This window comes from Nipponia nippon, unplaced genomic scaffold (assembly GCF_047370975.1).
Source record: "Nipponia nippon isolate SJK-2023a ecotype South Korea unplaced genomic scaffold, ASM4737097v1 scaffold_3, whole genome shotgun sequence".
NCBI classification, from domain to species: domain Eukaryota; kingdom Metazoa; phylum Chordata; class Aves; order Pelecaniformes; family Threskiornithidae; genus Nipponia; species Nipponia nippon.
In genome coordinates this window covers 53,831,953-53,855,136 of record NW_028262347.1, presented here as the reverse complement: position 1 = coordinate 53,855,136, position 23,184 = coordinate 53,831,953, and the positions used below count along the sequence as shown (strand labels likewise).

Sequence of the window (23,184 nt, the reverse complement as noted above, 5' to 3'; positions counted from 1 at the left end):
AGCCGCACAGGGACGGCAAGGGAAGCCCCCGCGCTCAGCCCGTCCCTTCCTCGCCGAGGGCGGGCGTTGGGGCGGGCGCCGTCCCGGCTCCGTGTCGAAACGGCGGGGCGGGGGAGGGAGCGCCTCGTTTACTCGCCGCGGCGTTCGACGTGGAGCCTGCGAGCGGCGGCGCCTCGGCGGCGGCAGGGCCATCGCAGCGGAGCGGAGCGGAGCGGGGCGGGCTGCCCGCGGCGCGGCGTAGCGGCTCGACATGGGTGAGGAGCGGGCGGCGGCCCCGCCGGCCTCCGCGCTTGGCACCGGCTCCCGCGGCCGTCTGCTCCCCCCCGGCCCCGGCCCCGGCGGCCTGTGGAGACGGGGGGCGGGGGGGGCACGGGGGGGGGCGGGAGCGGCGCCGCCGCCGGGGCAGGCGACCGGATCGGTGTCGAAGGGGGCAGGATGAGGGGAGGGGATCGCCTCCTGACTGCCGGCGGCGGGAGCGGTGGCTGCCCACCTGCCCTCGGCCTGAGCTCGCAACACGGACCGGGCCCGGCCGGGCTGGTCCCCGGCGGCGGTCGGGTTCCTGGCGCTGGTGTGGTCCCTCCGGGGGGCGGCTGCTGCTGCTGCAGGGGCGGCTGCTGCTGCAGCTGCTGCTGCTGCAGCTGCTGCTGCTGCTGAGGCGCTTCAGGGCAGCGTTCTCAGCGGTTCGTTGCTAGCCGGGCGACGGCCAGTCGTGTGAGCAGCACAGCAGGGGTGCGCGTTTGGTCAAAGATCGTAATGCTTCTGTGCTCCTGGGACTTGTCCGAGTTAAACTCCGATGCAGGTAGGCAGTGGCTTGCTAATAAGGAATTAATTACGAAAAGAGGTTTTGTAGAATAGTAAATAAAGTAGAGGGAATAGTAAGAGGCCCTGAATCTAGGGGTTAAGTGATTAACATAAATCTGTCCTATTACAGATGGTATTAGAGCAGTGGTTTAGTGTGGGAAAAGCATATTAGAATATAAAAAGAGGGAATGAGAGGTGTCTGGCAGTAAGCAAAATACTGACTGAGAGGAAAGAGTTATCATCTCTTAGGCCTCCATGGATCACATAGTAGCTTTCTACTTGAAATGATTCTATTTAAATACCTTTTGCAGCTCAGTTCTTTAAGGTTATTTGTCTGAGTAAACAGCGCCTTGGACAGCACTATGCAAACTGGCAACAGGTGGTCCCTTATACCTTCTCTTTGTTTTCCAGGTCTGTAGTGTGCGTGGCTTCTGTGATGGGACGGGCTTAGAAGCAGTAAAGCTCGTTGCTCCCTCCTTTCCCTGGAAAGGCATCACAGATGCCTAGAAAGGCAAACATAGGGCATAATCTTTATCAAAACCTCTTTCAGTAAGATTTTGGTTGCAAATCTTTAATTTGTCTCATCTCTGATATTTTTTTAAAATTTATCATCAAATGTGTTTCTAGCTTGTTTGGTGTTTCATTACCTTTTACAGGGTTTAGGTGGATTTACAAAATTATTATTTAGCATTAGATATATTTGTTATAAAAATCATTGGAAAAAATGTCATTGTTTCTGGCTTAGAACATTAGTATTCTTTCTGCACTTAAACATCTAGTAGGTACAAATCAGATATTCGTCTGGCCACGAGTACTCTTACGTGGATTTAAAGAATAAATAAGAAGTTGGGGCAAGCCAGTTTTGGGGGGAAAAAAAAGGGGGCATTTAAAATCAGTTCCTAGACTTCTCTGTATCATTAATGTACTTAATTTAGTGCAGCTTCATAGTTTGTAATGGATTGTGATTTAACACGTACCTACTGCTTTATACTTCATTTTAAGAAAAAAGAAGCAGATGGTCCTGTGGGAGACCATAAACATCAGAAAGAATTCTTTCAGGCTTCAGCGCGTCCTTGCATAGTCTCTTGCATTGAAAAGATAGAGTCCGATAAAAACAAAAAAGAAGTTGGCTCAGATTTTGGCAAAGGAGAGAAAAGGAAAAAAAATCCTAACCACAATGAGGAAGCTTGATGTTGCTGCAACGTGATTTTGCTGGATTGAGCTACCATAAAATAGCAGCATAGTTCAGCTCACAGGTATCTGGGCGATAACCCGAACTTGTCTGTTTTCACTGGAGCAAAGAAACATATTGTTGCTCAGTAAGAAATGAGGCCGATCTGTCTGCCTTTCCATATCCTCCATATTGCTAGCTGACATTGAAACATCTTTCTGTTCTTTTTTTTGTAGGGGGCTTTTTCTCCACCATCTTTTCCAGTTTGTTTGGAACTCGAGAGATGAGGATTCTCATCCTGGGACTGGACGGAGCAGGAAAAACAACCATTCTCTACAGGTTACAAGTTGGAGAAGTTGTTACCACCATTCCGAGTAAGTGATCAGTCCCTTAATGAAAACAGCCGATTTGCCTGTAGCTCTAGCACGTAAGCTTTGTCAGCGGAACTCACTACACGCTTCCTTCATAAACAAAAGGACGTTAACGTTGTCGGAGCCTTGCATTGTTGCATTTAAGAACTTTCTTGCATAACAGTGTGCTACAGAAGTACTACGTAAAGGAATATTTTATGCTGCCCTGCTGAATGCAAAAAGTATTATTTGAACTTAAGATTGTCACCATGGTTTGGTAGGCTTTTCTTGATAGGTAAATGTTCAGTAAATGGTAACTGTTGACTATGTAAGTCTTTTGTCTCCAAATACAGCTATGATGCGAATTCTAGAGATCATTATTATTGTACAAAAAAAATTGTATATAGGATGGTGTCAGTGAATCATACCTATTTAATTTCTTTTTTTTTGACAAGGGTCTTCAGTTTGTTATATAAACACTTCTGTTTAACACAGAGAAGAAGAAATCGGTTTAACTTCACATTATGTAGAAAGCGTAACAAAACGCAATGTGAGATCTCATGGAAGGAGAAGATACTTATTTAAAAAAAAAAAAGTAATTTATTTCACCAATTGTCTTAGCATTCATGCAGCCATACCCGCCTATTACAAATGCCCAGATGTGTGTGCCGAAGCAGTCTGGCTAGGATCACTCTGTGTAACGTGAAGGACAAGGGATGCTTGGCTTTTGAGCCCCTGTTGTGTCTCTTGGGCTCCTCCTGAATGGCTGTGATAAACTGACTTGGGTCGGGTCCTTTTTACCTTTTAGAAGCCAGCAGTGTACTACGCCATAATCCTTTTGCCCTAGGGTTTTGCTTATTTCAGCCTCCATGAATTTTAAGCAGTCTGCATCCATCATTCACTTCCCTGTGTTGCGTTTCCCTGGACTGGCAGGAAAAGGAATGATGTATGTGATGCACTGTAACCTTACTGCCATCTTCCAGATACCACGGTGTCAAGTCTTCTGCTGAGAAATTGGTTCTGCTGTGGTCTTAGGAGAGCGCAGATCTGGTGTTGACACAAAGGACGCGTTCCTTAGCGTTTTATTGCCGTCAGCGTACTTGGTTATCAGAACAGGCCATTCCTTTAACCCTTGCTCTGTTTCTTTTGGTGATTTCAGGCACACTTCTGTTCATTTTCAACAACCTTAGCGTTTGTTAGAAATCTCTACAATATGTTTACAATGTGTTTTTATTGGTCAAAGAAAAAAATGACCACGTTATTTTGAGCCATAAATGCTTGTTGGGTAACGTTGCAAAGGGCATCATGTAGCTACTGAGAATTTCAGGCCTGAAAATTTTAAACTAAAAGTGCTGTAATGTTCTTCAGAAAAATAAAAGAAAAAATCACCAACAGTGAAATTGTTTAACTTTGTTTCAGCCATTGGCTTCAACGTTGAGACAGTGACATACAAGAATCTGAAATTTCAAGTTTGGGACTTGGGAGGACAGACAAGCATAAGGTAATAGATTTCTTAAAAATCAAAAGATATAATTAAATTTCTCTAAAAAGTGCTAAGTTCTTGGAATTCTCTAGCTGGCACTTCTGAAAATTGGTTAAGTTTTAAAAACAGTCCATTGTCAGGAGAGCACTTTCATCTGACAGTTCAGTTAGTAAAAGCCTGTTTTGGACTACAGACTGGAAAGAAACAAGTGAATGTTTTCACTTGTACACAGTTTTGCTTTGAAAAATGAGTTTACTTGTGTAGTAGGCAATTGTGTAGCATTCTGAGAAAGAGGGAAGTGAGTGATGTAAACCCAAAAAGATACTTAACTATTCTTAAGAATGCAAAGCTAGGAAGTTGAATTTAGGTACAGATGATAATTTTTTTAGCGAGCTTCACAAGTTTTGTAATGAGTCATTATATGCATAATTGTAGTGATCTCCTCAGTACCCCTGTATGATGTTTTCATGATTCCTTTTTGAATGCTAGGTAGTAAGGTGCAAGTGTAATGTAGTTAGGAAGGAAGGAAGGAAGGTGCAGTTAGTAAGGTGCTGGTTCCTTCCCTTTTTAGTTCCAGTAAGAAAGTTCATTTGTTTTGATCCTTGTTAATTACTTGCCTGTACAAATCAGTCACTTAAGATTTCTCTGTTTATCCTTCTTTGGTGACCATAACGATTATCTATGGCAGAAGCTGGTGTGTTTAAACTTCCTTTGCTTCCCCATCCCTCAGTTATGGACCTGGTGTCCTGCAGGCTGATTCCCAAATAAAACTGTCCCCAGCACTTCCGTCCTTTCCCTGTCTTCAAACTGCTTTCCCTGCCCCCCTCTGCTATTGAGAGTGTTTGTACTGTACTGTCTGTTCCTTTTTGTAGCCTCTTGAAGATATCTTCTGCTTGCTTCCTGGGGCCTTTCACCCCAGAGGCAGTTTTTACTTCCTCTGGGTAATCTGATTTTCATTATCTGGCCAAAAAGTGCAAATTGTTTGACTGGAACTTATCTTTCTTCTGCAGGCCATACTGGCGGTGTTACTATTCGAATACAGATGCAGTCATTTATGTAGTGGACAGCTGTGATCGAGACAGAATTGGCACTTCAAAATCAGAGCTTGTTGCTATGTTAGAGGTAAGAAAGAAAACAAGGATGACAATCTTACCGGTACAACAGGAACTGAGACGTTAAAACCTTGGTTTTTGAGCAAATGTGAGATTTGATTCAGCGAAGCTCCACTTCACTTGTGAAACTTCAGCCCTCAGAATAGGCCCGTGCAACGCTTCTGACCGAGAAGCGCTAGGTATGCTGCAGGTGTTTGTTTCACATTTTTGCGCAGCACTGTCTGGGCAGTCAGTCAGTCACGTTTAGCCTTTCGGTCATAGGGAAATTTACCTGTCTGCAAGGACGGGTGCTCAGTACTTCAGCGGTGGCAAAATCAGGCCCTGAAGGATTAACAGTACTTAGTATCCTACTGTGTTTTGAAGCTGAAGAACATATGCAGAACAGGGTAACATGAGTAAGAAGACAAGTTGAGCAAAACTTCATTTCCCCCCCCAAAAAAATTCTTGCAAGTTCTTTGATATGCCTTGTTAAATCCAGCTACTCGCTTGTTTCATAATGTAGCAGGCATAACCGGCCATGTTTTGAAATTGCTCCTATGATGTGATATCGTGCTGGAATTGAAAGTAAATATCATTCTTTCACTGAAGCATTTTCTAAAAAACAAAAAATCAGCAAACTGAAAATCATTATAAGAGCTGCTGAAGTTTCTTTTCATTCTATGGGTTTTCTGTGCTTAATTAAATTCAGTAAAAGTCTCTGCAACAACTTGCGTGATTCCCTTTTATTTTTTTAGGAAGAAGAGTTGAAGAAAGCCATTTTGGTGGTGTTTGCGAATAAGCAGGACATGGAACAGGCCATGACTCCCACAGAAATGGCAAACGCACTTGGCTTACCGGCTTTGAAAGACCGAAAATGGCAGATATTCAAAACCTCTGCAACTAAAGGCACGGGGCTTGATGAAGCAATGGAATGGTGAGTAATAGCCTAATTATGCTAGCTTCGTTAGAAAAATATCTTTCACTGTATTTTTGTTTTGAAGGCTGGATCTGTGGAAAGTCTGTCTGACGTAAAAGACAAAGAGTCCACATTAGAAGAAAGAATAGCTTTCTCCTGAAAGTATTTCAACATAATTGAAATGACTTTTCAGTAAAGTGACTTAACCTTTTTCCTAGGTTGGTGGAGGCCTTGAAGAGCAGGCAGTGATACAAAGCTGACCATTGCAAAGAAGTTTCAGCTATAGCCAACATCCCTCTTTCTGCAGTCAAGTATTTTCGGGCCACAAATACTTGTAAATAGTACAGATTTGATTCCTGTAATGTGGATGCCTCTCTTGAATTGTAAAACTGAACCAAGTGCATGTCTGTGTACATTATGATATTCCATTTCTTTCTTTCTGTTTAAAGGATGTACTTATGTTCATTTGTATGAAAGTCTTACTGGCTGGGAAAGGTCTTTTTTTAGCCCCCCCCCTTCCCCCTTTGGTGGTTTTGAGTGGCTACTATATTTGTGTAATTAAAACACTAATAAAATCTGGAACTGTCAGCTGTACTCATAGGTGTGTTGCTTGCTAGAGGCTGCTTGCTTACAGAAACAAGGTCAGCTGCTGCCAGTTCTAACAAACAGCCACATAGCTGAACATTTAAAGAGGTTTCCTTAAGCTGATGTTATACTTGAGAATCCTTCAGTGTAGATATGATGTTCCAGTAAAGTACAGCAACAGAGATACATAGTGTACCTCTAGCTGCTAACGTAGCACTGGTTTTCTGAAAGGAAAATAAATGTCTTCCATAGCCACCTACTGCCCTGATGGGCCACGGCTGTAATTTGAATTTAACTTCCACCTTCATGAGCTGTTACTCCCATACTCTCAGTATAGCCAGAAATAAGTTGCTCAGTACAGCTGCAGAAACTGAAAGACAGGTTGAAGTCAGGAGGCAGACTGTTTTCTCTCCAGGAGCTAGGACATTCACAGAGGCATGAATGCAATCATCACATAACCCATCTTTTAAAAATGAAGTCAAATTTAATATAAAAAAGCACGGTGGTTGTCCATTCAACTGTACATGCTCTGGTAAATATACAGGTTTGGAAAAAAATTGAAAAGCTTTTATTTAAGATCCTAGATGAAAAAGAGGACATGAAAAAATATGAATAAATACAATTAAAATATGTAAGTACCATTTTTTCTTTTAAAAAAACCCAGTAATTAGTTCTTTAGCTTGAAATTACTTTTTATAAATTAATCCTCCAGGAAGGAAAAGCCTTTTCATTCCACCATTGCTAAATCTTTCAGTGCATGACTTCGAGGTCTCTTGGCCTTGTAGGTAGGGCGCAGGAATTCGATTTTTCTCTTCCTGGTTTCTGCTTTATTCTTATGTCTCTTCAGCTTCCTCCTTGCAGCAATGTCGGGGTTTGCTACAGTCTAGTGAAAACCAAGACATTTGTTTGTTAAGTTACAACGAACAACTGTCCCTGTGAACATCAGGTGCTTCCTAAGAAACTGGTGACTGGTAAGACAAGGCACGGGTTTTCTTAGGCTCCTCAAAACTGGGGGCATTCTGGCTGCTCTGCCCAGGTTTACCACTGCTCTTCAGGGAAGCGGAAGGCACGGCACCGCTGTCAGCCAGAACCTACCCACGAGGCTGATCTTGGTTTCTTGTGAAGTTTCAGAAATTAAAAAAATGAAACCGTCTCAATTCGGGACGAAGCTCTTCCTCAAACTCACCTTCCCGGACAGCTCTCAAGCCTTTACAGAAACCCTATTTCTTTTTCCAAGAGGAGAAAGCAGAATCTTACCTGCAAAGCCCTCTGCTTTTTCCTCATTGCTCTTTTCTGGTTGGCCTGTTTCTGCACAGAAGAAAAGGCAAGCGAAAAAGCCTCCAGTCCAACTAACTTCTTGAGCAGTTCTATGATTTCTTGGGAAAGGTTCTTCAGTGTTGGATCTAATAAAACAAAATTAACTTGCTTAATCTTTTCAGCATATGGAATGAAAGCCAAGAGCCCAGGAAGGACTCCTCTTTCTTTACTAAAGGACGACTGTACTGATTCATCTTGCCCAAAACACTGTAGAGACCAGAGCAAAGGCACTTGTGAAATCTGCTGGTTCTTCACCAGCTTTCCCAGAGGACCACAAGTGGTGCTTCACACAGGCAAACAAAAAACAATGCTGCTGAGAAGCAAAAGGTTTTTTCAGAAGGATAATGGCAGCCCAGAGGTTATTAAAAGTGGCTTACTGTATAGAGCCACCAGGGCTCTTTTGGAATAGGCCTTGTTGGAAATAGGAGATGATTCCAGCCTTGTCAGTCAGCATCTCCGTCCAGTACGCACAATAAGGGCTGGCTTAATGGTTAGGATCGCTAGTTAGTTACAGCGTATTAACTACAATCACTGAAAGAAAACATACTGGAGGGGAAAAAGGCTACAAAGAGATGCTAAGGGCAAACGTTCCCCTCAGTCTTCCAACAGATCCCTCTTCCACGTGCTTGTACAGCCTCCAGAGAAGCTTGCGTAAGCTGCTTGCCTCCACAACATCCTTCAGTGACAAGTTCCCTGGGTCTGCACCCCCTATCATGTGAAAGACCATCTCTGTAGTTATTCTGAAAAATCATTTGAAGGCCCCTGGTTCTTGTGCTGGCAGAGAAAGCAGAAAGTTGATCTTTATCCACTCACAATACTGCCAGTCTCTACCATATCTTTTCCAAGTCTCCTACTCGCTTAGCTAAGAAAAAAAAAAAAAAACAACAACACGGTAGCCAAGGCAGCTGTTCCTTACCTAGAACACTGCTACTGCCCTCCTCCAAGTTTCGTCAGTTCTTTTGTATCCTTTCTGAGATGCGGGGACCCAGGGCTGCACACTGAATTTTCATGGCACATACAAAGTACATATGTAGAGTAATATAACTCTTTTTTTTGTTTTGTTGTCTGTTCTTTTCCTGACATTGGATTTTGCTTGACTTAACACATTTTCATGAACTATCTAAACACCAGCGTCTTGTTCTTAAGCCAAGAGTCTCTTGTGTTAAATGGGAAGTTGGTTTGTCTTTCCTCCACCAGGCATGACTTCTTCAGATCTCTTAAACAAACACAGATCTCCAGGGAGACATGAGTGTTGTTGCTCAGGTAGTATCCGTCCAGACAGAGTGACCTGGACTCATTCGGGAGGAAGGGAGAAATTCTGTGCGCGGTTTCATAGGCGTACGCCTGCCTGCAGACACCGCGTGCTGCATTCCCCTAGCCGACAGCTCTCTGCAAAGGTTACTTTGCCTTCAGTCACTGTGCACACATGGCAGGCATTGAAGGTCATTTTCTCTGTTTCAAAAGAGGGAGCTTGGGGAAAACATCAAGCAACCACCAAACTGGCGAGTCCAACTTAGACAGTCCCTTGCTCTACAGCAGCACAATCTGCCATAAAACACACCCTGTTTTACATTGAAACTGAAACACCCTTTTAACCACAGGGCATGGATCTTCGTGCCCCTAAGCCTCACAGCAGATCTAACACGGCAATTGAAAAAGAACGGCACTTACTTACTTAGCAACAGCCTTGTTCTGGCCTCCGTAACACCCACACTCTGTTCCTCTCCTCAGCAAGGACTCCACGAGTCTTGTCACCACAAATCCACCCTTCATCGCTACACTTTTTCCACTACATCACATGCTCAAGCTTTACTCACTTGCATGCAGGAGCCTGCCTAACTTTAGTCCAGTCTGTTTTCTTTGTCAACATGTACATGTTTGTTTCAGCTGTCAAAACACTCTCCCTCCTTTCCTGGTATTTTGGTAAGACTGCAAGTAGGTGAAATTCACTGATGATGGCATCTATGCCTCAACAGACAAAAGGAATGACAGGCGGTGTTTGTGCCGAGGCGCAGCTCTGACACGCTTACCTCTCTGCTAGTCTTTGTGAGGGAAATCACTTACCTTGCTCTGCATAGGTGCTGTTCAGCTCTCTGTACAGAGGGGTGAGAACTGTTGGAAGGTACGGCTTGATCCTGTCTTTCCCCAGATCCACCGAGATTGCTCCCAGGAACTTAAAGACGCAGCTTCTCTGAAAATGAGCGTGTGGGACACAGAGGAAGGTTGGAAGGGAAGTGCCTAACTGAACTGCTGCAAGAGTCACCGTTCAACGGGCAAGGCACTGTTTCAGACACCCTAGTCAGAAACTCACTGCTGTTACAAGGTCTTACTGCAGCCAAGTACAGCCTTTAGATGAGACACAAACCCATGGGATCTGTAAACCCGGGAGCTGTGACTTCACTGGGTTGGCCGCTGCTAACACTGTGAACAACAGGCTTGTTCCCACTGTCCTGTACTGAGGCAGCTGAAGACATGAAAGCTCAGCCCCTCTAACTCTGTGCCACAGGGAACCACAGTGCTTTTCCTGACGCTCTCCCACACCCTCCCCTTCTCCTAGCAAGTAACTCCACGCTGCCATTCCCCTGCCTGCATAAACCTCGCACCCTTGGGCTTTCAAAGGCAGTGCTCTGTCCCCTTCAGCTTGGTGCCTTTGGCCTTCCGACCCTTCCACCGCCCCACACGAGGGCTGGAAGCAACAGCAAGGAGAAGCAGACTGGCGCAAGCCTTTCCTGAGAATCCCAAACGGAAATGCTTGTTTGTTTCTTCGGCACCTACTAATCCTCACTTCAGCACCCTCTACAGCTGGTGCCCTGGAAGCAAAGAGCCAGAGCAACACTCTCCTGTGCAAGTGCCGACCACATCAAAAGCAGATGGTCTAAGCTGCTTACCTTTAAAGGGACCTTAGGGGAATATGCTGCTTCTCGCTTTGCCATGAGAGTGAGCTTCTTCATTAACCACAGCAATGTGGCTGGCTGGCCCTTCTCTTCTGTGTCCTCTCTTTCTCCCTCTGCTTGAGCAGAAATTTCTTTCTCTTCCTCATCTTCTGAGGCCTCCTGCTCTTCCACTTCACAGCCCAGTTCTCCTTTGGCCTCTTTACCTTCTTCTGACACAGGGGCTAGCAAGTAAACAACTTTTGCCACAAAAAGCAAATTCTTTATAACCTGAAGTGTAAAAAACAGAGTAGACAGTCACTGTGGGTTCCCCCAGCGTCAGCACCAGCAGCGCCCAGGGTATGTAAGAGCCAAGGCTAGATCTGAAAGAAGAACTGGCCAGCCCAGGAGGCTGTAAGGGGTTCACTCCCTGCATGTTGCTCCTATCAGGAAGGCCCACCTCAGTATCCTCCTGCAGTCTGGGAGAGTCTTTCCCCGTGAGCTACCATGCCTTTTGGGCTCCAGTATGCCCTGAGGTGGGGCTGCTCCTTTTTGTCTTTCCCACCTCTAGCAGCCCCTGGCTCTCCACAAGGAAATCTCTGACCAGGTTCACAGTAGAGTCAGACCTTCAAGCAACAGCATAAAGCTGGACTAAATGCTTCCACCAAACAGGCAAGGCTCCAGTGCAGCTGAAGGGAACCAGCACTGGAGATCTGGATGCCCGTTCCAGGATCTGGCTGCCCAGCCTGCTCCAGGCTGGGCTGCAGAGCCAGACTTTCCCTGATGGAGAGCTGGACAGAAGGGACGCCAATCCTGCCCTGCATGGTGCCTCCCCTTTCTGTCCCTGCCACCCCTCAGCCCTTCCAGCAGGCTGACACCACAAGGGGGACTTTTCTGGGCCCCTCAGACATGCACCTGCTCAGATGCCTTCAACACAGAGCAGCCGGCCCTGCACTGTGTATTTGCCCCGAGCCACCACCAGCCAGCAGCACTGCTGTCCTGACTAGGATGTAACACTCCCTCACGGGCCAGGGCCTGCTCTGTGCCCTCCTGCAGCCCCAGACCTGCTCCTGCTCTTACCTGCTCTCCCAGAGACAGGTCCAGGAACTTGGACTGCAGCTGATGGCAGAATGCAAACACGAGTTCCTTCATCTAGTGAAAGGAAAAAGGAGAAGGGAATTACTCCATGAAAGGGAGCCAGTGGCAGAAACTCAAAGCAGTGTTTTGCAGTCACCAAAGGCAGTTCCCAGGGAAGGGCAAGGGATTGGCTCAGCACAACTTCTGCCTGCATCTTGCAGCCTAGAGGGGAATCTTTGTGCTGCTGAGAAGCCCCCTCCCAGCAGCAGAGACACCTCCTCAAATGCTTTACGTGATCAGGATTAGTCAGCAGGCAAGCAACTAAAAGAGAAATGTGCATGGCAAACTATAACACTATTTTTATGTCCCAGCCAGGGAACGGGCATGGGCAGGGGGGGAGGAGCAGTACAGACACCATTACCTTTTTGTCCAGTTCAGCAGTCAAGAAGACTGTGGCTGCAGACAGCTCTGTTGACGTCTTTTTCCTCTTCCCTGCCTTTCTTTCCCTCCACTTGTTGACAAGATCTTCTGGCTTGCAAGATGCAAACAACAAGCCAAAGATCTCCGTAGCTGTCAGCCAGACCCAGCTGTGAGGATACCACAGGTGAGACTGGACATGACCTGGGGGAAAGAAAACCTCTTTCAGCACAGGAGCTGGTCCTGTGAGAGCAGAAGAAGAACCAGGTCCCTCCAAGAATTACCACAGCACGTGCTACAATAAAAAGGTGAAGGAAATGAACTTTGCTCATCTGCTCAGAACACAATCAAAGACTTCCTAGCAACTCTATCCAGCCAAAGCAGAGAGCAGCAAAAAACTACAGGTAGCCAAATGTCCCCACGGTGACCAGGCGTTCTGGAATGCATCCACAGCACTTCCAAACATCCAAAGATGGGGTCATTGCTGGAAAGTGATGGCAAGTGTGCAGGAAAAGTGGGCATGGCACAAAAAGACACTTGCTCCAATCCTGGCTGACAAGTCATGTTTCTGCAGCAACTCTGGTCCCCTCAGGGACTCAGTGCCACAGCTCATCTGCCCATGATGTCTGGGGACTGGCCGCTGTGAGACTCGGGTGAAGCGGCCCTGCTGCAGATGGTCAGATTGAACCCCTGGATGGAGGCTGAGGATGCTTCAGAGAAGAGATGGAGTTGCCCTCTTGTCTCTCCTCTGTCCAAGCTGCACAGCACCAAGCAGTCCAGAATTTACAAGGGTTACCTCGTATCTTGGTAAAGGCACCTGGCAGGCTGAACTCTTCAAAGACATTAACCAGCCAGACCCAGGCCTTCCGATAGCAGCAAATGAAGCAATTAAAAACAGGCCAACAAAATGCCAGTAAGCCAGCCTGACATTGTACAATCTCACTCATACGGAACTTGCTTGAATCAAATAACCTCCAGGCCTTAACATCCTGGCAGACACACAGTATTTACAGCACTATTACCATGTGTCATCGCATGCTGGCTGGTATGTATGATCTCATCAAGAAAATCTCATCTTCCCAGGAGAACTGAGCGTTTTCATCCAAGAGGATGTAACTATGATCAAACACGCAATAGTTTGCAACTATTTGCTCTTCAGATAATAGAAAATACTTCCCAGCAACTGAGACAGAGGGCGTGTCGTTTTCATCAACCATGTAACCTTTTCCATTAACATCTTCTCTTTCACTGCCCAGTAAGTGCCACATATTAGCATTCTGCAGCACACAAATCTTGTACGACAAAGTTCAGTTGTTTATATTAGGGTGTGAAAAACCACATGGTACACAAAGAATCTTCCCTGTAACAGAGCCATAATACTTCTTGATACTTACCCCAGATATTGCTCACAACGTCACTGTTCTTGGTTAACTGAATCAAGTTGCACTCTGTGATTAGCTTTGTTACCAGCACAAGATAGCTGAATAGTAGCCTATCTGCAGCCTTCTCCTCCTCCTCTTCAGTTATCTAATAAAATCAGCAAGTCAAGAAAGATGCTTATGAGAACCTGAAGACAGTGCTTATTTACTTTATAAATTTCAGACCACCCCTGCAAAGAAAGAGAAGACTGACTTGTACCCAATTCCCAAAAGAAACAGAAGAGGAGCAGCTCCTCTGGAGTCTGATCCTCTGCAGGAGAGATTATTACTACAATCATTAATGTTTTTTATACAGACGTTACTGTAACAAACTCTTAGGTTTCTAAATGCAAGCACATTACACACACAATGTATATAATTTATGTCTATACATGTACTTGTGCACATTTGATTCTCATTATTAGAGCCAAGCTGAGCTCAGATTTGCCTGTGTCACCTGAGAAGCCCCACATTGTTATGACAACACTGCGTACAATGTGTTTTACTAAAATCACCTTCAGGTCCTCATCCTGCCTGCAGTCACCAGCTGGCTTGATATAACTAGTCAGTGTTTCACCTACGTGTCGCAGCACGGGGGGTGATTACACTGAATTTCTCCTCACTGCAGGTGTTTTATTTTCATCTCTTGCCGATTTACATATCCTGATGCTCTTCTCTCTGGTTCAGCATGTTGCCCTTGCACATTTGTAACATATGTGGCCACTCCAGCAGCCTTGTTATTCTGAGTTATTCATGTGCACTAAAAAGATTTTCCATAAAACAAAACTATGGTCTGAAGTACAGGAAGGGAGCTCCTTTGAAAGTTAAAGCTGTAGATAACACTGAACAAAGCAGACAGTCGCAAGCGATGCGCTCCTGACCTTCCACGCTTACACAAATCTCTGCAGCTAGGAGACACATTTCCCAGTTAAACAGATGCTGTCAGTGTGATTGTCAGGCTGTTTTCCAACTAAACTGATTCTAACCTATCCCAGTGCTATCTGTGCACCCTGCCATTCTTTCTGATGTTTTTTCTTCTAACTCCACTTTAAACAAAAAAACAGAAGTCCTTTCTCTCCTGTCACCGCAGGGAAGACCAGAAGCAGGGAAAGCTATCTCGACATACATACTGCGATATGCTGTCAACCCACCAAGTCATACAGGTAAAAACCAAAAGCCTGAGACTCGAGGGCTGTCTCAAGAACCCCTTCCACCCACAGAGATCTTGACAAAGGCCAGGGCAAGGAGCGATATACCTGCTGGTTACACAGTATGGCTGCAGGCCCAGGCCAGGTGGCTGTGCAAAGTTCCTTTGCCCCTTGTGCTGTGACACATGACATCAAATTTGGGCTTACAGACAAAAAATATGGTTCTAGGTCAGTGAGGTCCCCTTCAGAACAAATGTGTGTGTTTTGTGTCTTTCCTCAGTCCCAAACAGTAGGTCCAACAGTTAAATATCTCCCACACTTTCCATTTTCTTAATTCTCCTTCCCCAAACCTCACGCATGGGAAAAATTACTTACGTCTTCAAATTTAATTGGGTTGATTTCTTTTTCAATCAAGGTGAGGACAGCTTCAAGCCGCCGTTCAAACATTACTCCCTCCACTTCAACAAACAAACCGCATGCCTGGGCAGCCAACCTCCTATGTGAGCTCTGCCAACAGAAAGAATAGCACCCCTTGTTACATCTTGATAACCAAGTCCTGCAGCTCCCACGTGCAGGAGCTGGCAGCAACCCCTACTTTTGCCTGTAGCAACAGCATCTTAGGAGAAGCTGGTTTTCAGAGTACTACTGAAAAAGGAGATGCTGCCAGCTAGGGACAAAAGCGCCTGGCAGCACAAGTTATCCCTGAAAACAAACGCTAAAACTGAATGCTGAAAGGCCTTTTCCATCCCAGTTGCCAGCTGCAAAGCTCTGGGGCCTACTTCGCACTCTTTGATTCTTCACAATGCAACAGGCAGCTCACAGCTATAAACCAGAACTGAACATATTAGAGATGAAAAGGATGAAGTGTCGAAGAACACTTCCTCCACTAGCGCAGAGAGACAGAACGTGAGTCCTGTTTGAGAATAACTAAACACCCAGGCACCCAGATCAAAATGGGAGGCCTGTAAGACTAGGTTTGCCACCCTCCAGTGGCCAGTGACAGACTGAAACAAGTCTAAGCTACAGATAGCATGAAAATCCAATTACTGGGATCCAAAGTTTTAAGGAATTTGCTCAAACTTTTAACCTGAATAAAGACTACACTTGGTGAAATACCTGACCCAAAAGAGGAACTGTTAAAAAGCAGCGCAATGCAACTGGGAAGTCTGTAGGCTGACCTACAGCAGCAGCAGCAGCAGTTCCCCACATTTGTGCAGCTATATGAAGCTGTATCATTTCTTCCTCTTCTTACTAGGAAGAGTTATGGTGCTGAGCACAGCTTTAAAGAGCCTTTATTCTAAGCTGAGTCTTGCCCATGCTCCCTTCCTAAAACTACTAAGTCAGGCATAACGGAACCCAGCAATCCACCAGACCTGGTATTAGCAATCTCTCACTTGCCCTAATCTTACTCAGCCCCCAGGGTCCAGACCTGGTCAGTGAAAAGACCAAAGAATACCTTCTTGCTGTGAAACCACTCTGTGACCAGCGAAAACATCAGATCTTGTTTTTCATTGCTTATCTTGCGGAGGAGAGATTTACACGTCAAAGCCGCCATCTTTTTGCATTTGGCAGAGTCATCATTTATCATCATCATACAAAGAGAGAGAAAAAACAGCCCGCAGTATTTGTGGAGGAGATCCTAGAAAGAAACAACCATTAACCAACTGCACATCCCCAAGGAGCTTCTGGCATTTAAAGGGGAAAAAAGGGGTATTTGTTGCACAGCATATAGGAACAACGTCAGTCCTGAGTGGGGTCCATGTCAAGGCAGGTGAACTGAAAGGACGGGATGATCCAGTTGTTGGAGCACAGAGGGAGCGTACAGCAGCCCCAGCCCTGCTCTGACTCTGACTTGCTAACATGTCCCTGGGACGGCAACGTGAGTGTCAAACCTTAAAGGTCATTTTCATGCCTAACTCTCACTGAAACAGGCCTAAGTCCCTCAGCACTGCAGCAATCAGCCCAAAGGTCCTCCTCTCAGAGACAGCAGCTCTTTGCTACTTTACAGAGTTGCTGGGAATCAAGTTGAGATACTAAATCTAATCAGGCAGTGGTGAAGCACAGCTTACTGTGCAGAATTTCTCTTCCTTCCTCCTAAATTCTTGCTTGATTGCACTTCTCTCAGTCTCCTGAATTCTCACTCAAGCTCCAGCTGCAGAGCTTTAAGGCAGCTAAGCATCTTGTGTATGTTATCCTGCATAGATGCACGGTTATTTTTTAGCTTTCATTTTGATCCACCCCACTAGGAAGCCCTCCCTCGCCAGTCAGGCCAACAAAACATCACATATCAGTTCAGTCAACAACATCTCTCATGAATGTTGAAAAAACCCCACAATTAGAAAACTCTAGACTTCACTTTCTATTCAGACCCCATTTCCTAAACTGGTTGTGTTTCTTCCTGGCATAAATCACCATCAGGTTTATCCAAACTCCAGCTGACAGAGCTTTATTTTACTTGCAGACTGAGCACATTAGATAAAGAAGTACTGCAGACTTTCCAGCATGTAATTTCTCTTCTGGAGCAAAGCCAGGTTCTTTGGAGATAAGTGAATGTTCTGCTCATGATAAGAGATACTAGGAACTACCAAGTGCTCCCAAAATAAACTGCTCTGAAAATGCTGCTACTGCAACCCGCAGGAACTGCTCGATGCTTCGAACACCAAGGGGTGCTTGTTACCTGTGGGAACATGTCAAGGAGGTACGCAATCATCTCCAGTGCAGATTCCCTTCCAGTTTCATACTCATACCTGTGAGGAAATGATTAACGGTTAGGGATGGGTTAATACTCTAGAAAGTTGCTAACAATTTACAAGAATGGCCAATGCTAGAAACACACACTGACAGGGATCTTTCTACAACAGCTACCAGACCTGGTCTGATGCTTAGGAGAACAACAGCAACAGGCCCGTTGGCTCCAAGTCCCAGAGAACGGGCACAGAGAGACAAACAGGTGAAAAAGGGCTCCAGCCAACTTGAGTCAGCACAGCCGCACTGTGGTATGGTGCTGGGGAACACGGTAAGCTACTGTCACCTGGAGCAAGGGAGGGGTCATGCTCAGAAGGAGGTTTTAGGCACACTGCTCCTGCCCAATTGGTGCAGTTGATCTCAGCTGTGCCTGCAACTGCAGTTGAGACCATTGCCATGGGACAGCAGTCATATAAATGCACCTTCCCTTATTCTTTCTGGATTTTCTAGTTCACCTGGTTCACAGCCAGTGGAGCTGGTTAGCCACTAAGCAAACAACAGGACCTCTGCTTACAAAGAGATAAAGAACAACAAAGCCAGCTGTGAAACAGGGAAGAGAAAAAGGGCTTGCTTTAGCAAACAGCTCATCTCTGAAAAAGGGAGGCATTTTAGAGGTAGGAAAATCAAGACTTCAGCCACACCCTCCCCTCCTCATGAACAGCCCTTTGGCGCACAAGGTGGCTACTAAAGTCATATTTAATCAACAAGGTTCTGTTCTGACAGGGATGTCAGGAATATCAACTCACTCCATTTGTGCGAGCATGAAATCCAAATTGGGTTTCAGCTTGTCACCAAGGGGGTAGTCCAGAATATATTTTAAGTAAATCTGGAAAGAAAACACAACACCACAGAGAGGAGTTACAAGAAACACTCAGGAAAATTTGTCAAAAGGTTATGAAGAAAACGCAGTGATGGAGCAGCAAGTTTATGAGAATCATCACTTTCTCCTGCGTATGTAAGTTCCTATTACACAAGGGGGCAACAACTGCACTCAAGCTCCATGCCTGGAACAGGATCTGCAGGTTTTTGACAACTGCCAGATCAGTCTTTAGAGTACTACTGTGATTTGCGCAGGCTTCTCTTGTGAGAGATTCTGCATCCTTCAGAGTTCATCCTGTAACTATGGAAATGCATTATTTGGTTAGGCACAGCTCCTGCTGCATCTGTATCCCACTGCTTGAAATGAAGCAACCAATTCTGCCTTTTGGTTGCTTTTAGCTTGGAAAGGAGGAGGAAGTAGTGGAAGGAATCATGGATTTGTGGCAAATTGTCTTCTGCTGGGATTCAGAAAAGGGTAAAGCTCTTAGTTACACGGGCTAAAAGCCTCTGAAGGAGGGACCATGTCACTGCTGCTGAGCAGCTCTCTGAAGGTACGCTATGGCAAGCAGTCTCACTGTAGGCAAGCAGTCTGCAATTCTGCTAGTCATCAGTCACAAGAACTAAAGCCAGCCAGGTAACAAGGGGACAAGGATTAGTAAGAAGGGGAAATGGGGTTAGGAAATGGTGCCTTAGCAGGGCTAAGGCACATGTCTCAGAGCTGAGATGGCCACACTAAGCCCTCTAGCCTGTTAGACTGCTGTAAGTAAAGTAAGATGAGAGACTTTACGTTCTACCAACCTGCCTGCACTGGACTCGCACCGGCTCGCTCTGACCCGTGATGGCCAGCTGGGCAACCTTCTGCAGCACATCATCAATTTCGGGGACAATCAGCTTCCTGGATAAAATAGCCTAAAAATGTGAAAGCACAGCTGAAGTCATGTCATTTTGCTTGCACAGTCTGAGATGCAGTACTACAACCTGGGACGACACTGGTCTCAGGTGGTACATTGACTTTTTCACATCTTCAAACACAGCCAGAGCAACTTTAAAAAAAAAAAAAAAAAAAAAGGTGGCTTGCAAATCCATATCTGTTTCTTTTGGAACACACAGAATACCTGGTCTAATGATCAGGGATGTTGATTCTTTAGCAAAAACATCCTTAGACCCAAGTACCTCCTCATATGCATGTGCATAAAACAGCCCCCCAAACAATTTTAAACAGTGACTACAAGTCAAACAGGAAAGCTTTGCTGCTTTCCCCTCCCCATATAGCCTTAACAGCATTCTGTGGCCTGTTCCTGATGTGAGATCGTACAGCCTCTCGCTAAGAGGCAGAATCACTGCCATTCCAGTGGCTCACAGAACCCATACACCTGCTGCACAGAAATACCTTGAGAAGGCCAAAGGCAGTCGCTTGGCGTGATGAATCATAAATGTCTTCTTCAGCAAAGCCGAGCAACACTTGGAGCTGTTTGCTTGTTATCTGACTCTTTGCATTCTTCACAAGTATTGTTACGCACTACAAAATCAAATTCCACATTGTCAATACACATGCGGTGCCATAAAACATAAGCCCATGACAAAGCCTGGCTGTTTACAGCACTTAGGTTTGAAAAGACAAACTGCTGTTCTGAAACATGCAGCTAACACTGTTCTCATCACATTTTGCTTTGATCTGGCAATTCTGAGACAAAAACTGAACACAATCAAATACACAAATTCAGACTAGTCCTTGAAATGAGTAGGGGTGCTCACAGACATGAACCATGATGCAGGAACACAGCCAGGAAGAGGGGAAAATTCTTCTGGCACTGGCATTCAGCATGAATTACTCTAACTTTCTCTTGTGATCATAAAGCTGTAATTAATTCAGCAACACATTTAGAAGCCATCTACAGGAAGACACTGCACACCGTAAGGGTAGTTATTACTACTATTAATTGCCTCCTTCCCTTGTCTCACTTCAGCTGCAAGGGCTTACTCCAATGAATCATGGTAAAAGCAAGCTACTTAAGTACAAAATTGATGCCTCTCAAAAGACAGGGTGGTAACAAGACACTCTTTTAAGAAAGAAGGAAGGCAAACATGCTTCTATAAAAACGCTTCTTCAGATCCAAGCTGTGCATTTTGGGGGGGTAACTTTCTTTAAGTTTACACTTGGGAAAGAATCAGCAAGGTCACATTTCCCTTGCTACCTTGTGATCTCCAGGCTACCTCTCCAGGGACAGCTGCAGCAGGGATCTGCAGTTTAAAGAGTCTCATTCTACAAAGTTAATCCTAAAGTAGAAGAGAGCAGAGCTTGGTCTGACTTACTTTGAAACAGCTCACAACCAGGTGGAAATTCTGGCCTTTGGCTACTCCTGTCTTGGCAAATTCTTTCAGCAAGAGGAAAAGTTGCTTGATCAGTGGCTCCAGATTTGTACTGACAGAAGGCAAAGGGAACTTTAAAATCCATACTAAGGACTGCAGAGCACCAGTTATCACCTGTCAGACAGAGCCAAAGGACAGCATGTGGGTACAACGACACTGACAGAACACTTTTCTCACTCTGTTACAGACGTGGTCAGGCTATCTGCAACTGTGGTAAAAGGCAGTTAGCTAACAAAATCAACCTCTTTCAAACAATTCATATGTAATACAAAGGGTTTCTCAGTTCTAAAAATACTTTCTGCCACTCCCTAATTCTCTGATTTTACTAGGTAAAGACATTAACACCATGTTGTTTCAGCAGATGGCAGGAACTCTTTCTGAAGCAGAGGTGCCTTCAAGGCATAGAAGTTGCTCTGCTAAAAACCCAGGTCACCTGAAAGCCCTGCTCCAGGTATCTGATAGTGTAATGAGGCATGCCTTCCATTCCCAGGAAACTCAAGGTTTAAACAGATTTCCTCCTAGGCTCACTGAAACACAAAGCTGCCCAAAAAGGAGGCTGTCTGTGGTGCTGAGAATAAAGACATTAGAGTTGGATCAAAAGAAACCACAATTGTGACAAGAGCGCTCCCAGCAGACATAGGACCTCATGAACCTCCTCATAGATAGCCTACGAAGTCTGCAAAGTCCTTGTATGAAAATGCTCCAGGAGAACTTGTCCATACTTGAATCTGCAGCACTAGGGCCAGAGCATTCAGTCCTCCATCAGCCACAATCCTTCCTCCCCCTTGGGATATCATGTCCTCAAACAACTTAATCTGCACACCTAAGAAATCAGGTTTGAAAACTGGATGTCTTTCTCTTCTCTTGCAGATCAACTGCAAGATGACATTTGTGGGCAGGACCCTTCTTAGTAGAACAGACAGAACAGACGGACTCCAGCTCAGAACTGTACCTTGACATCCATAGATTTCAAGCAGTCTATAAGCAGCTGAACGAAAGGGTCTAACATTTCCAAAGCATGCTCCTCAGAAGAATTTACTTTGGACCTCTTCAGGCTCATGTGCAGCAGCTGGCATAGAAAACACAGGGCATTCGTCTCAAGGTTAGGCTGGGACTCAAATAAGTCAAGTAAGGTCCCACATTGTTTCAGGTTATAGCAGAATTTACGCCATATCTCATTCAAATATCTGCAACAGCTTGAGTGCTTTTTATAGCTCTCTAAGAGGCACCATTGGAGTTACCACATGCAAAATAAAGTTAAGGCTAGTGGCTATGTTATTAACACAACATATCCAGAACACCTTCTTTTGGATACACTTAACAAAAATTTTGACTGCAAAGCTTTGTATCTGAGGAGATCCTTACCCGAAGTCCTGAATCAACCAAGATATATGTGTTAGTCCTGCTGCTGACACGTGCTTTCTGCCCTCCTCTGGTGGGAGTGGGTTGGAGCAGGAGGCAGCTCTCCGGTTGCAGCCGAGGATCTGGAGGAGGGGCAACTTTTTTTCTGAAAAGGAGTGTATGGCAAGGAGAATATTCAGATTTCAGCTCTCTCTGCAACAAGCTTGCTGTTGGGAGTGAAGAGAGCTGGACTGTGCTCAGCTGCTACCCACACAGCAAGCAACAGCAGGTCACAGCCAGAACACAATGAAATAAAACAAACTTCAGATCAGCATGACAGACGGGACTCTCAGACTTGAGAGCAATATCACTGTTACAAAGATAACAAATGCATGCTGATTTGCATAACATCCCCACTTTTTTCTTCTTAGTGGGCAGACAAACTTTGGTAGTTCCTTCAAGCAAATACACCTCCTGCCACTGCCCGCTGCACTTCATTTACTGATATTTACTTCAATTTCTGATAGGTTATAAAAACTGCTCTAGGAAGTCTGCAAACAGCAGTCAGATCCTAGAGCAAGCTGGCCTACATAACATAGGAAATGCAAGACACCCAGACCCAGCTCTCAACAGTGACACCACCAGATGGAGAGGAAATCTGATGGTTCTCCCTGACTTCTGCACCAGCACCAAAGTGATACAGTGACAGACCACAGTTTCTCTTGTCCCTGACCCCATGAAGATGCCCAGGAACCCAAGCAGTTTGTAGCTCGCTTCTAAATACTGCCCCTTGTCCCTTCATCCAAACGCCCAAATGGATATACCAGCTTACCAGATGGTAAAAAAGCTTTACTGAAGGCCTGAGCACTTGCAAGAGTAGACTCCCATGAGTTCAGCAAGTGCTCACTCCCATTTCCAAGCTTCCTCCTTGCCCTCTGACTGCCCAAATAATTCACTAACATTGAAAACAAAAGGCAAATGAAAGCAAGGAAACCCTCATACATTTGACCAGTTAGATTTGAGAGCTGCCATTTCTGCAAGCAAACCTCCCAATTGATAACAGACCATCTGGATAACATCCTGGAACTCACTTGGCCTTCTCAGTGAGCAGAGGCAAGTTTTCACTGATGAGACCGTGACTGAGGAGGAGGAGAGATTCTGCGTTCATGTCTGAATTGAAGATCAGCCCTGCCATAATGTGACGCAGCGCCTCATGCACCTTCCGGACTATCTTCAAGCTCGTGGTGCTCTCCAGAATCTGCAAA

General features: G+C 45.3%; 2 protein-coding genes across 4 annotated transcripts in view; one reads left to right on the top strand and one right to left on the bottom strand.

The window, feature by feature from the left end:
- Positions 1-8: 8 nt before the first annotated feature.
- Positions 9-6,400, top strand: ARL1 (ARF like GTPase 1). The gene is given in 7 exon segments (XM_087766174.1): positions 9-254; positions 2,209-2,346; positions 3,742-3,823; positions 4,816-4,927; positions 5,652-5,817; positions 5,820-5,830; positions 6,031-6,400. Coding segments are annotated over 7 exon segments (555 nt in total). The 5' UTR covers positions 9-250; the 3' UTR covers positions 6,073-6,400.
- A 141-nt stretch (positions 6,401-6,541) lies between these two features.
- The window catches only part of UTP20 (UTP20 small subunit processome component), a 65,717-nt gene continuing 49,074 nt past the window's right edge, over positions 6,542-23,184 (bottom strand). For 2 of the 3 annotated variants that reach the window (XM_087766154.1, XM_087766155.1), the window contains 17 exons: positions 23,011-23,177; positions 21,944-22,085; positions 21,531-21,647; positions 20,522-20,692; positions 19,599-19,727; positions 19,007-19,117; positions 18,136-18,215; positions 17,322-17,391; positions 16,101-16,283; positions 15,020-15,151; positions 13,473-13,605; positions 12,083-12,282; positions 11,665-11,736; positions 10,603-10,875; positions 9,779-9,905; positions 7,655-7,800; positions 6,542-7,280 (listed from right to left, as the gene is read on the bottom strand). In XM_087766154.1, coding sequence (XP_087622280.1) covers positions 7,125-7,280; positions 7,655-7,800; positions 9,779-9,905; positions 10,603-10,875; positions 11,665-11,736; positions 12,083-12,282; positions 13,473-13,605; positions 15,020-15,151; positions 16,101-16,283; positions 17,322-17,391; positions 18,136-18,215; positions 19,007-19,117; positions 19,599-19,727; positions 20,522-20,692; positions 21,531-21,647; positions 21,944-22,085; positions 23,011-23,177 — 2,409 coding nt within the window. In that variant the 3' untranslated portion in view covers positions 6,542-7,124. Of the gene's footprint in view, positions 7,281-7,654; positions 7,801-9,778; positions 9,906-10,602; positions 10,876-11,664; positions 11,737-12,082; positions 12,283-13,472; positions 13,688-15,019; positions 15,152-16,100; positions 16,284-17,321; positions 17,392-18,135; positions 18,216-19,006; positions 19,118-19,598; positions 19,728-20,521; positions 20,693-21,530; positions 21,648-21,943; positions 22,086-23,010; positions 23,178-23,184 lie in introns of those variants that run through there. The other variant, XM_087766156.1, reaches the window with a different exon arrangement.